The following is a 15,092-nucleotide window of genomic DNA, read 5'->3' on the forward strand; positions in this document are numbered from 1 at the left end:
ATGGACTAAGGTTTCCTTTAAGGTCCTAAATTCAAGTCAAAGCGTTGTAGGTTCCTCCAAAAGCATACTAGAAGGATAGTTGGCTTCCACCGCACAAAGTTGTCCTTACAATGTTGTAAGACATCAGTGTGTGACTATCAAAAAATTACAGGAAGTGCTATATAAATTGTTCAACATACTCTGTAAAGAAATTAAAGAAAAGTATTCGCTATACAGAAATACTGAAAATATTAACAAATAAGCCAACATTTTTTTGTACCTAAAAATGGGTTAAAAGTTGTGAGGTGGTTGGCTTATCCAAGGGTCGTGTTTGAAATTCTGCTTCTGTCGTCCCTCAAACACCTTATGGAGAGTGTGCACTGGAAGAGTGTGGGGGTGCAGAGTGCGCATTTAAGTTATATCTACCTCTTCAGGTTCCAACAGCTGTCCTTCCAGCTTCCCTGCAGCTTCTGACTCCTCACACACACGCTACTACATCTTAACGGCTCTCACAAGAAGTCAGAATCTGCTGAGGAGATGTGAGGACTGATGCCGGCATCCAAAGCAGTGCCTATAACTTTGTGAACATGCTTCCAACGTATACTGTTCCCTCCCATTCCTTCAAATACATGTTCTGCACGGTAGTGGTGGAGGATTAAAGAGGTATCGGAGGACATTTGAGGATCAACTTTATCCAGAGAAGTACCTACAACTTTGCGGACGTTCTTCCACTGTATACTGTTCCCTCCCATATGCTTCAAATGCATGTTCTGCACGGTAGTGGTGAGGGCTCAAAGAGGTATTGGAGGACATTTGAGGGTCGAATTTATTGGGAGGTTTGAGCGTTTTGTGGCTTTTCAGAGGCAAGTGTTGGGTGTGGGGCGGGGGATTGGGTTGCGGATTGGTTTATCTTAAAGTATGTATGGTGAAGTAGAATGAACAAAGGCGGCATTGAGCATTGTCTGGATATATTTAGCCACCACCTTCAGGTCCTTGTCATCTGCCTGAACAATGTAAGGTACCCCTCCCCAGACCATTTGAAAAGGACACAAGATACATCCTGTTGAAAAGGGCGCCCGCTAAACAAGGTTAAGGTAAGGTGTTCAGGAAGTGTTAAGGCTAGGCGCCAAGGGGGACAAGGTTAGGTGTCCCCAGGGGTATGGGGGAGATTAATAAGATTAGGTGCCCATGGGGAGTTTAAAAGTCAAGGTTAGGTAACACCAATGGAGGGCTCTGTGTGAGAGTAAAGAAAGAGTTTAGGTAATAGTAAAATATCTATAAATATTACCGATATTTTACTATATGCATGAGATCGTAGAATAGTGGTAAATGTAATGATTTTCTACTAACGCTATCCCTGTGGCCTTTTTAAATGGGCACCTTTATCAAATGTACACTGACTTCCCTAGCACAGATCTACATCTAGAAGTATTTTTAATGGTACTGATATTCTTCTGACTGCAGACTGAGGCTATACTGAGGTCCAACATAGACTTACAATTGAGAACGTTGTCGGGGAAAAAACATCCCAGCCAGTCTTTTTCAAGGCACCATTAATCTTAGAGGTCTCGCCTACAAGCCTAATACCTTAAAATGTACCTGGTAAATAGATGGCAATGTAAATACATTGTATGCTAATATGTAATACCGTTCTTATTACTTTTACTTAGCTGAAGGTCAAATTATGTTTTAGAAGCCAATTTCCACACATTCACCAACTTTTTCTTCAAAATGTTGATGGACAAGAGAAACAGGTCTCATCGTCATAGACTTGTCATGTATACATTACACTCTTAAGGTGGCCACCCACCATACAATAAAATAATCAAATTTTATGGCACTTCGATAAAAATGTTCAGTTGCCCTGAAAAATCAAACTTTTTTTTTTTTTAATTCGTTCTAGAGAAATCTGATCGAATTTCCAGTTATTATTACATAAAAGAAGATCGGGAGTGTTGGATTTTTCTGATCAATTTTTATGAAAATTGAATGGTGCTGGGTAGATTGTCAATTACTTGCTGTACAAACTCAAGCAATTTTTTTCTGAAATTTCAATCTTTTCATATATGGTGAAAAATTGGACACGTGTATGGTACACTGGTCAGATTTTTGAAATGTTACAATCAGTCCAAAAAAATTGATTGCAATTTTTGAACTGAAAAGATCTTTTAAAAAATTTGTATGCTGTGTGGCCACATTTAAATCCAGAGAAGAGGAAGCATGTTGTCCATGCGCAATGGATGCAGCCATATTGCTGTCAGAACCTCATCTCAGCGATATCTGCGGTTCCTTTCTCAAAAAACGTTCATTTATACCTCAATGTGTCCGCTTGGCATCTTTACCACAGGTACTCTTTAGAGATCACAACTGAATATCCTCATTGGTTGTAAAATGGAACCGCTGTGAAATATTGGGAAGATTTCAATAAATCTGGTGTTGGTCTGTTTATTCAGAGATAAATATTCACATCATGCATATACTTAAGAGGCACGCACTGCAAAGAAACTCACCCTCACCTCCCCAGCCTAAAAAAAAAACAATTTTTCTTTTTTAAAAAACATGAACGAGGTTTGGAACCAAAAGATGAAATCAGAAATAAATAAAACTAGCATTTCGAACAAAATATATTCTTCAAATAAACCCTCACATCTCTTCGAAGTATCAGGCAACGTGAATAAAAGCCGTAATACTGGTAACCCAACGGGGGAAACCTCTACTCAACACTGAATTCTTTACGTTTCTGATGTGCTATTTTTTTGTGAAAGGTGCTAATCTGCTAATCTTGTGGTCCGCAGCAAGAAGATTACCGTTCATGGTATTCGAAGAAATGGAACATGCAATCTGACTGGTTGCTGTGAGCACAGAACTTTGCAGATTAATCCTACGAAACAAGACCAAGTCAAGTCCAAATTTCTAACGGGAGGTTTTTGTTGGTTGTCCGTACTTTTTCCAAAACAAAACAAAAAGTTTAAAATTATTACAATCGTTCGTGAAGCTGGTTTGTGTATTGGGGGGAACAAAACAGTTGCAGTAAGGGGATAAACTTCACAGTACAGTGATGCTGAGTATCTGCACTTTCCGGGACCCAAGCACGTACAGTACAACGGTACAACGTACAACTTGTGGAGTCCGTAATATGATGAACAAGGTTTAAGCACGTTAAGATTAAGCCTCCCGCCATTTTCATAAGTTTGCTTTTCAAAGGAGAATTATAGGCCAAAGTAATGTTGTCCTGTCTCGTCATTGGTAGTTCAGAATGGAACCCAAGCAATTTTTCTTCCTGTTTATAATGGAGTGGGCATAAACGATGATCTTGGCCAAGTCATTTATCGTTTACGCCCGTTTTATGGATTTTCCGTCACTTTCTGTGCAGCAGACAGGTGGTAAACAAAGGCAGGAATTTTTGATTTTTTTTCTAAAGTTGACACAAGCATAGAGACTGGTCAATGGATATCTAGTCATAAGGTCCTCTGCCAGGCATCTAGACTTCATACAATATTTCTCACCGAGATTCAAGAGTAGCCGTTCTTCAGCATGGTTAAGTTATGGCTACCAGTAATCATGAGCATATACGTTCTTCTTGGTCATATTCTGCTGTTATTGTGTACCCACCAGGCACCCTATGTACATTAGGTGCCCATGATGAGCCCACTGAAGCAGCAGAAGACCTCTGAGGTGGCAGGTAAAGACGGTCTTTAGTAACTTTCGACCCTTCTTTTTTTAGGCAGTGAATACATATTACAGGAGGCATCTCCAATGAGCACAGCAAGTGACAATGCACCGAAATCCTTACATGGTATAACTGTCAATTTAGGTGAACATCTAATTCTTTTAAAGCATGCATCCTCCATTGTTTTGGATGATTAGGTAGACAACAGAAGGGAATACAGATAATCAGCATCATTATGGAGAACACATCAACCCCCTTTCAGCAATTGGGCGATATTTCAAGAAGATCTGTCATTTCTTGAAATGTCTCATCCATCATGTTGGTGAAAGTATGAAGTTTTCCAATGACCCTATTAAACAGAGTCCGCTATATCCACAGCTACTAATTTCCCTAGAAATGATTGGTCAACCATCAGCGTGACCAAAGCAGCCCATGTCTGGCCATTCCTCCTATGGGGCATTTCAAACTCCAGCAATGAATACGGTGCAGCTATATCATGGTAGGGGAGTGGTAGTGAGACTAATGTTAAAAGCAAGGCTTATAGCAGGGGAGAGATGGCAGGAAGCGATGAGAGATTTCACGAAAACTAAAGGATGATCGACAGGACTGGCCATGGCATCAAAATTACAATTTTAAAATTGTACTGCCGATTTATTAGCTACAAACATTTTAACATTCCTCAAATCTTCTCTGGTCAGTTCCCTGGAACAAGTCTAGTCAGTTCCCTGGAACGAGTCAGTTACGAAGAGAGAGGCTGTTTGACTGTGAAGTTCAGAGACAAAAGAGCGAGCTGGAGAGAAGAATGACTAGCCAGATCTGGTTCTAAGCATTTGCTCTTCATTAACACAGCTGGAACTGCAAAAACACCTACTAAACTTCCACTTTAGCTCACTCTATGACTCAAGTCACAGAAACGGCTGTTTTTAGAGATATTCAAAAGCAAATTACAAGGAAAAGAAAAGCTGCATGTCATATTTATGGGAAAAAAACATGAATAGGTTTAGGGATACAGAGAGGCAGATAGGATAGAAGGTCTTATAGTGGACATCACAGACCAGCTGAGACTGAAGCCAATTATTTCTATGGGAAAATGCAGCTCTGAAAAGTGACGGCTTAGAAAATCAAGAATATCAGAAATTTTTCAAGCTTCCTGCAAACTGATTGGTGGATAAGACATTTCGTAAGACAGACCCTCTCTAACAGAACCACCTTTGGTGTTGAGATAGTGCACTCATCCGATCAGAAGTTGGATGACAGGCAATGTGTGTTTGATATTTGAGGTGGTGTACTGCTCAGGTGGAAGTCTCTCCATCGTGGTTGTCAGTGAGGCTCTCTAGTCCTGGCGGTGCGGCAGCACTGCAGGCCCAGGGAGGTGACAGAGGAGCGTTCCCCTCATCCCATAATGCAGAACCTCATCCACTGTTGTCACAGTCCGCTTTGTAGACGTTTTATTCCTTGGCTTCCAGGAAAAGTGTTTCCTGAGGGTACAACTTAAGTTCCATGAGAGATCTGCTGGGGTCCAACTGGGTGATCTGCAAAACAGCAATCGAAAAATAAATGATTTTTTTTCTAACAACTAAGCAATGACACAGAACTACTCAACTGCAATCTCAACTATGTCAGACAGCCTAACCGAGCACGCTACTAGGGATGATCAATGAGTTTCAAATAACTTTGAGTTGATGCTGAATTATGCAACTTTTCTATGCAAATATACAGAGCTTGAAATTGTGCCAATCGAATGAAGTCAAGGGCCTCGATTTATAAAGCATTACCGCATGCGTTATCGGCCAAGCGGTAAAATACCACATGGTAAGTTGTTGATAGTGGATTCATAAAATTTAACGCACGTTTTACCGCATGCGGTAATAGTGCAGTAATGCAAACATTGTTTGTGTCGGTAAACTGAATGAAGTGTATTCATGAAATAAAAAGGGGGATTAAAGAAGCGATAAACAACATGTGGTTATCGCCAACAAAGACCTGGCGAGTTTGCTCTACACAGTGGCATTTTAGGTGACAAATAGAACCCTTTCATTTTAATGTTATGGAATTTTTTAAGGATACAGAGGAGGAAGGGTGGTTGTAATATCATCCAGGTTTTTAGAAATCGTACAGAGTTAGATAATTTATAAGAATATATATATATATATATATATATATATATATATATATATATATATATAAAAATATAATAATAATTTATACTTTGTAAAAAATGAGTCACGTGTGTCTAAAACTGCCCACTTCTAACCAGCATGCACCTTGTCATTAGGAAGTCAGCGGCAAACTACCGCACTTGGCAAATTACAAATTATACTGACAGCTTTCCGCACCACACCGCACACTTACCGACTGCTATCGCAATCACCTCGCACTTGGAATTTTTTTTAATGAATTCACTGAAAAACCCTCATTAACTGCTAGCGGTAATTTCCCGCCCATCTCTGAGCTGCTGCACTCACTTTTATGAATCGAGGCCAAGGTGGGATTCGATTGGTCCATTTACAAGCTGCTTACATTTGCATAGGAAAACGAAAAATTCCACATCAACTTGGAATTACTTGTATCTCATTGACCATGCCTATATACTGCTCTCTAAGTATGAAACCCAGTAAGGTATCATTGCCAGGAGCTCTGTGATGCCCAAATGCTCACAGCCTATACTACTGCTTTAGAGTGGAGCTCATCTCTGAACTTCGTCTCTGCTCTAAACGTTTAGCCATACATTAATGGGGAGGCTTAGATTCTTTGTTACAGTTACAGATCAATGAGATGCAAATATTTCCGAGTTCATGCAGGATTATGTACATTTTCATGCAAATATATGCAGCTTGAAAATGGACCAATCACGCCCCACCTAGGTTTAACTACTTACTGCATGACGTGCAGTACATTCACGGCCCTGGAAAAAAGACAGGATGCACCAGGGCCGTGAAAACAAGTCTGCAGCGGCATGCAGCCGCCGATCGCTCCCGTTCGCGTGTGCACCGCCGTTACCGCTGCTTATAGGGGAAGTTAATGAATGGGACCGCAGGTCCCATTCATAAATCTAAGTCCCCGATTCAATGAATACCAGCGTCTACGAGACGCCAGCATTCATTGTATCTTCCTGTGTTACACAGCCACGGATTACTGCCGATTCACGTGCTTACGTACGTGAATCGGAAATGACGACTGAGGATATCTTGTGGCCAAATAGTATATTGCACCAAAATTGCTTTTTATTTAATAAAAATCCCCACACTTGACTGATATAATTAACTATTTCCCTCCCACACCCTCCCATAATACCCAAACTTCTTTTTTTATTTATAAAAGGGGGGAAAAAATTATATTAAAAAAAATATATATAAGTAGTTACCTTAGGGACTGAACTTTTTAAACATTTATGTCAAGGCAGTATATAACTATTAATTTTTAATTTATGGGCTTGTAATTAGTGATGGACGCAAAACTGAAAAAATGCACCTTTATTTCCAAATGAAATATTGGCGCCATACATTGTACTAGGGACATTTTTTGAACGCTGCAATAACCGGGACAAAAGGGCACATAAAATGTGTGGCTTTTATCCACAGTAGAATGTTTTATTAACACTATAATGGTCAAAAACTGAAAAATAATGCATTTTATAATTTTTTTTTCTTATTATTCATGTTAAAATGCATTTAGGAAAAAATAATTCTTGGCATACTGTAACTCCCAAAGAAAGCCTAATTGGTGGCAAGAAAAACAAGATATAGATCATTACGCTGTGATTAGTAGTGATTAAGTTATTGGAAAAAGAAAGGGAGGAGCGCTGACAGGTAAAATTTTTTAAGATGCATATATTAGCATAAAAATGTATCATCCCTATTCACAATGGCTTAACATCTGGGGGTGTGTGTGTGGGTGGGAAGCAGGTGGCTGGCTAAAGCTGGCCATATCTACCAATGATGTGGCCTGATTGGCCATCCGCATGCCAACAAGCATGGCTAATTGACGATTCAACTGATTTTAGGGCGGACAAATGTGACGGACTCCTGGCTGCTGTCCACCAAAATGTAAATATCCTCGTAGTGTTGTGCACTGCAAATCTTACCTGTCCAGCTGCGGTGTCTCCTGGTCTCCTCCGCGGTCTCCCCTGAGCGCCATCAGGCACGTGTGACATCACACGCGCCACGTGCTGTTTGCACCACCACGAGGTGTTGGCTTGATGTGACGTGGCGCTTGGGAGAGACAATAGAAGAGTCGGCACAGCTGGATTGGCAAGATTCACAATGCTCATGCTTGGGGGGCAGCCAGGCAGAATCGGTGGTGGTGTGAAACCAATTCCTGAGAAATGTCATGCTAAAATCAATCAGGCATTGGCCTGCGGTGTATGGGCAGCCAACAGATCTCTCTCCGATCTGTCTCATGGTCGGTCTGCCTACATCACTAGATGTATGGGCATCTTTAAGGCATCAGGGAGGCATCACCGTAGGGTTAAATGTCAGCAGAGAGTGTGAGTGTGTTTGTTTTGCACCAAAAAACACCAATGAGAAGCAGGAAAGTGCAGCAGCAATGGCTTCCCTGAAACGAAGCAGCTTATTTTGGTTATTGGTGCGCCTGAGCTGGGCACCGTTATTGCACTGATGCTATAGTGCACACCCCGCGCAAGGCTAATTCGGGGTTCCGTTGATCGACAGACCCCAAATTACATCTCCCTCAGAGTTACCAAGTCTCAAAGTAGGAATAGTATTTGACGCCATCGGGCATTTGAGCGGCAACAGGGAGAGCTGCCATTCGGCTCACCCTGGGCCCAACTCACCGGCGGCGTAGCAATACATACGCTCCCTGGTGCTCAGCTCATAAGGAACGGCCACCCAAAACAAACCGTGACTAATCCATAGGAACCATAAACTGCCCCTACTGTGGGCAGGAATGTTGCATTGTTTATGTCAGGCGACTAAGAAAGTATTTTATTAAAAAACAGACCCCATTTTTCAAACAAATCTGAGTTCTTGTAGCTGTTTCAGTACAGCGCTCAACACCAGCCTTGGTAAGTCTCAAGTTCCCACAACACACTTCCTTGGCATAAATTACATGAACAAGAGTCCAGAGTCCACTCTGAAGTCTGCAATCTCAGGTCTCCAATACAGATAATAGGCATCACGCTCACCAGATTTGATGGCTGACTAGTTACGATCAGCATAGATAGCATATGATAGATGACATCTCACTTTCCTTTAGCCTTCTCCTTGTATGTTCCTCAGAATAGAAAACAGCAGTACATAGCATAATACTGTTTCAAAAGCGGGTACAACACACCTTCACCCATGCAAATGATCACCCGTGTGATATATGGCATATACACCTCAACCCCGGTGCATAAAATTGTTAAGGCTGCGGGCTCACCAGATCTGAATGCTGATCAAATGACAAACCAGCTCTCTGCACATAAACATTCAAGTCCTCTCCTCTGGCAGAATCTTCTCCCCAGTTTGTAGAAGACCAGCCCCACTGTCCTTGACTCCAAAGTGTTGCTGAATGTCCAGGAGAACACTGAACTGGAGTCAAGGACAGTGGGGCTGGTCTTCTACAAACTGGGGAGAAGATTCTGCCAGAGGAGAGGACTTGAATGTTTATCCTCTTGACGACCAGCTAACGCCGATTGGCGTAAACTGGTCGTCTGCGGGTTACCATGGAAACGGCCGCTCGATCGAGCGGCCTTTCCATGTCAGTTCACGGAGAGTGTCTCCGTGAACAGCCGGAGAGCCGCCGATCGCAGCTCTCCGGCAAAATGTAAACAGGCGGGGAAGAAATCCCCGCTGTTTACATCATACGGCGCTGCTGCGCAGCAGCGCCGTAAGGCAGATCGGCGATCCCCGGCCTCTGATTGGCCGGGGATCGCCGGCATATGATAGGCTGAAGCCTATCCTTCAATGCGCAGGACGGAACTCCGTCCTGCGCATTACGGAGAGAGGCAGGGAGGGAGGTAAGGAGGAAGAGGGCGGAAATGGCTGCGGAGGGGGGCTTTGAGAAGCCCCCCCCGCAAAACGCAGATGGCCGGCGGCGATCAGACCCCCCCAGCAGGACATCCCCCTAGTGGGGAAAAAAGGGGGGTAGTCTGATCGCCCTGCTGCACTCCTGATCGGTGCTGCGGGCTGTAGAGCCCCCGCAGCACCGATCAGTGAAAAATCCATTGGTCGGCAAGTGGTTAAGTGCAGAGAGCTGGTTTGTCATTTGATCAGCATTCAGATCTGGTGAGCCCGCAGCCTTAACAATTTTATGCACCGGGGTTGAGGTGTATATGCCATATATCACACGGGTGATCATTTGCATGGGTGAAGGTGTGTTGTACCCGCTTTTGAAACAGTATTATGCTATGTACTGCTGTTTTCTATTCTGAGGAACATACAAGGAGAAGGCTAAAGGAAAGTGAGATGTCATCTATCATATGCTATCTATGCTGATCGTAACTAGTCAGCCATCAAATCTGGTGAGCGTGATGCCTATTATCTGTATTGGAGACCTGAGATTGCAGACTTCAGAGTGGACTCTGGACTCTTGTTCATGTAATTTATGCCAAGGAAGTGTGTTGTGGGAATTTGAGACTTACCAAGGCTGGTGTTGAGCGCTGTACTGAAACAGCTACATACTTTGCAGGGTGTCAATACGCACCCAATTGTATAGCGATCCACCTAAATGTATTGTACTGTGAACTTTTGATCCACTTAGTTGCATTTCATTGTGAAGCTTTATTAATTGTGTTGAGGAGCGCACATACCACCTGATCTCCAAATCTGAGTTCTTGAATGAAGTCCTTGAACGTCCTGCGGCGATTGCTCCATGTCACATGTAGCTAATTTCTCCTCCGCAAAAAGTCAAATTAATTTTTGCAAACAAAGCTGCAGAATTCCGCCAACCTGGGAATAACCAGCCTAATTATCCAGATCGGCAGCGATCAGCGCGTTCGTCTGTCTTTGTTGTGTTATGTGGGTTTGTGGTTAAATGAGCAAACTGCTAAACTTAACCTTACATGTTGAAACAGCTGTCAAGAGGTGGCACGGAAGGTGAGACAAGACAAGGCGCTCCTCGATCCGCCGCGGCTGCCTTCAGAAGCGGGGACTGCCGCACTAACGAAGGTCTCCAGATGGGGCACCAGCTAATTAGACAGGCAGCGCGGCTCAGCCAAGCTTCCCGGTAATAATAATTTCAGGCTGGACTTTTCTCTGTCTCTTTTACACTTTGGAAATCTTAGGAACAGTTTCAGGCAGAGGATTGTGGGTGTTGTGAAAGGGGGCGGGACTGTTTATACCCTTGATTTCAGCTTGCCTTCTGTTCCCAATACGCCCTGGGATTTGCCGAATTGCCAATGTTTACACCATTACCCAATTACTGAATATGCGGCTGCTGCATCTGTCAACAAACAGAGCTGTTGTCGCTTTTGTTTTAGCGGCTCCCGTCTCTCGGCCCCCCCTCCCCATCTTCATATGGCTCATCGTGCCGCTTAATTAGCATCCCATAACCTTCTGCACTGCCAGGCGCTGCGATCTGCTGTGTGCAAACAGTTTATTGCCACTACGTCAGATTAGTAATGCTCGCGTACCTAAACAGAATTTAAAGTGGACCTGTTACACAGTGCAGGCAGTCATTTTTTGTGTCCATGTAAAAATTCAGATCGCTATTGTCTAAGTATTAGGAATGATATTCAGATACCCCAAGAATTAGTGTTGGGAATTTGTGTGGCACTATTACCATCGCTTTCTAACGCTAACTCCCCTCCTCCCTATCCTATAATACTAATCACTACCCTACTTACACCTAACACTAACCTCAACCCTACCTACACCTAACACTAACATCAACCCTACCTACACCTAACACTAACATCAACCCTACCTACACCTAACACTAACATCAACCCTACCTACACCTAACACTAACATCAACCCTACCTACACCTAACACTAACCTAACCCTTTCTAAACCTAACACCCCTTCTATTTACACCTAACACTAACCTCACCTCTATCTATACTTTTTTGGGAAATAACTCATCTTATTCCCTCTCTGTACTCTATTCTAACACTAACCTTCCCCTCTTAACATCTAACACTATCCTACTCCAGCCCTAACCTTCTCCTCTTAAACACCAAACACTAACCTCCCACTTCGGTCCTAACCTTCCCCTCGACTCCTAACACTAACCTTCCTTCTCTCCACTCCTAACACTAACCTTTCCTTTCACCATTACAGCTAATTCAATGATGTGATGTGGTAACCAAATTAAATAGCCAGGTGCGTCAAGATAAAATAATTAAATAGCCACGTTTGACCTGCATATATAAATTAATTTCTCCCATTTAGTTGACCCTTGGGCTTTTGGCATGGTTTCCACTAGAACACTGATAAAAACTAGCATTTTTGCCTGGTTATAGTAGGACTCATCAGATCAGGGACACTTTGGCGCAGTTGGTGAGCTTAAACGCGTTAAAACGTAACCAAGAGCCCCTGTCACTGTTTTCCTGTTGTGTGCTGCAGCCCCTCTGTATTTATATATGAATTAAGTAGCCATGTTCCCTTAATAACAGAATTAACTGGATCCGAGGTTCAAGTGATGGGGAGGCACAGGGGCACATGGCACGAGCCACGCTTGTACCCCTCTAGATACGCCACTGGCAGCAACTCCTCTAGGCGGCATTGGCCTATGACGTCCTTACAGAAAACCTGCCCTGTGTATTAAAGAGGTCTACCTAAAGATCAGGTTCAAGGCAACCACACATGCCATAAAGGGACAGCTGTGTGATTTTTCTATTTTAATATAAGAGGCGCACTGTGTGCTACAAAAGAGACACAGATCACCCTGAGCGGCAAGGTTACAAACACTTTAATAATTCCCCACTGTGAGTTCCAGTTAGTCTGGCGCCATAAACTGTACACAACCACTGATTTCCCAGCACAACTTCGCAACTGCAACACAACAAACTCCTACTTATTTCTGAGGTAAAAACATGAGGACGCAAGTCTAACATCCGTGCAGAGCAACTCGTAACCAATTCTGAGGTCCACAAGGAGCACAGCGGGTCTCTCAGGTATCAGGTGATACTACAAGGTCTCATTAGGTCTTATTAATGCTGTTCCACATGGAAAGCAACAAGCCGAAAACATACGCCTTGTCAGGTAGCAATTAGTGCACAATAAAGAGGCAGCAATCAGGCAGCAGTTGGAGCAGCAAGCCAACAAACAGCTGTGCTTTCTTTTAATCAACAAATACATGGCTGACTGTACTTTCCCGGCACACAAGTTACCTCACCGCGTAGTAACTGTGGAGCGCACAACGTCTAACAAACTCGTCAGTGCTGTGACTGGAACAAAGCATCGCGCGGGGTGGGGGTGGACTCAAAAGGCCTCTTTAGCAGGGGAGGCTGAACTGCTTATTTGTTGGGCATTCTGGGAGGTCTGGTAGATGAATTTCAGGTTTGGAAACCCAGGTACAGGTAACAAAAGGAGACAAAAAGAGCACCAGGAGCGTCAATAGTGTAGTATATCGGAGAAATGGGAAACAAGTACAACTCTCAAACATGGGTTGCTATAGGCAACCACATTTTCAGGCATGTGGAGAACGACCGTCACCACGCGGATATGATGACTGGGGTTGGGTCAACATGGGTCGCGCTCCAGAAAAAACAATGGACCACTGAATGTAGTTGCAGAGGTAAACACCGGAAAGGGGGAGGAGACAATGTAAGATGGGAGAAGGCTCCCCAATTGTGATACAATATGTAGTGAGTGGAGGTACATAATGGGAACATTCTTACCTCGTGATAAGAGGTTAATATTTTTATTGTTAGACACTGATAAAAAGACACTGCGTTTCATGGGACCTGGCCGCTTCCTCAGGTCAATACGAGACAGTGTGAGTTGTGTGCTGTATCTCCAAATGGCGTTCTGAAAAGAAGATACACAGCTCAGCCACTGTCTTGTATTGACCTGAGGAATTGGCCAGGTCCCATGAAACGCGTTGTCTTTTTTACTGGGATTGGACCAGAACTAGGTTTACATCTTGGTTGTGGTCCAAGCCCTCTCCCATCGAGCCATATCAATCCCTGCCATGCACTGAGAAGGACCAACAATCCAAAACAGGCTGTCTACATGTGGGGTTAATGTGGCTCTGTAAAATGTAAAGCTATAGGCTTGCTATACACCAGCAGTTCTGGATGTAATGCTGGGAATACACGTTAAGTTGTTACTTTAGATAGATGGGTTCGATAGATAAATTCCAACCTGTTGGATCTGGTCGATTCTACTTTCGTTTCGATTCTCCTCATTCAAGTGAATGTAATTGATAAGAAAAGATAAGGAATCGAGAGGAGAATCGAGCAGTGAATCGAGAGTAGAATCGAACGAAAGCGAAAACGAAAACGAACGCAAAAACGCATCGTGTATTCCCAGCATAAGGTTGGCTTCAGGGACACAGAGGTAATTTGCATATTCATTAGTGGTGCATTGTGGGTAACCACAGTTATGCATTTAAATCTGAATCATCGCAAACACCTTCTGTTAAGAAGGCAAACCACACTAAGCATTGCTTTTTTAGTATGAGGGATTTTTGGTCTTTTTTGGTCCCCTATACTTTCGAGTGGTTTTTGGGTCACCCCGAGCTGCTTGGGTATCCTAGTGAATTTTATATAGTGACTATAGAGAAATCTGTTCCAGGCATTTTTCCATCATTACTTCCTCTGACTGAAGCCAACCCTGAGGTAATTTCCTCCCTTACTCTTTTTTTTTTTCCCCCCTAGAAACTGCACTGTAAGAAAGGTGAACTCCGCTCCACCTATGCTGCTAGGACAGTGCTGGAATCAGGCGACTCAGACCCATGTACATCAGCAAAGAAAGAGAAAGTCTGCACTATGTCCGTAGCAAAAAATAGTCTAACTTTAATAAATCAGGTTAAAAACCGCACAGTCAGGTAACTATTCAGTTACCTGGCTGTGTGGTTTTTAACGTGATTTAATAAACTTGGACTATTTTTTGCTACGGACATAGTGCGGAATTTCTCTTTCTTTGTAGAAACTGCACTGTCATATCTAGCTTGCTTTGTGAAACACATGAGCACAGCATACCAGTAATCGTATTTCAGCAGCTTCTGCAGAGAGGTGAGGTATATTTTCCCTTCTCAGCCTCGTGTAACACTGAACTGCCCTCAGCCAATCAGTGAAGAGCAGGAAAGTGGGAGGGGAGATAACAAGCTTCCTTCTCCCCGGGATTGTATATGAATAGAGCCAGGCTGACTCAGATAAGATTCATTACAGCAGAAACATTTATGATTATATTGGAATGCTTGCAATGCAGGGTCAGGATGCAGACTTATATAATAAACACAGAGCAGTGTTTAAATGGAAGTTGATGTTATGACTATCCCAGAAGTCAATAACAGAAACATGAGAGAATATCTTCCATCAGGCCTGGGAGCTCC

General features: G+C 43.1%; 1 protein-coding gene across 1 annotated transcript in view; it reads right to left on the bottom strand.

Annotated features, from left to right (window-relative positions):
• Nucleotides 1-2,408: 2,408 nt before the first annotated feature.
• The window catches only part of FAF1 (Fas associated factor 1), a 354,104-nt gene continuing 341,420 nt past the window's right edge, over nucleotides 2,409-15,092 (bottom strand). The window contains exon 19 of the mRNA XM_068239060.1: nucleotides 2,409-5,181. Within this exon, the coding sequence (XP_068095161.1) occupies nucleotides 5,098-5,181 (84 nt within the window). The 3' untranslated portion in view covers nucleotides 2,409-5,097. The remainder of the gene's footprint in view (nucleotides 5,182-15,092) is intronic.

This window comes from Hyperolius riggenbachi, chromosome 6 (assembly GCF_040937935.1).
Source record: "Hyperolius riggenbachi isolate aHypRig1 chromosome 6, aHypRig1.pri, whole genome shotgun sequence".
Taxonomy (NCBI): Eukaryota; Metazoa; Chordata; class Amphibia; order Anura; family Hyperoliidae; genus Hyperolius; species Hyperolius riggenbachi.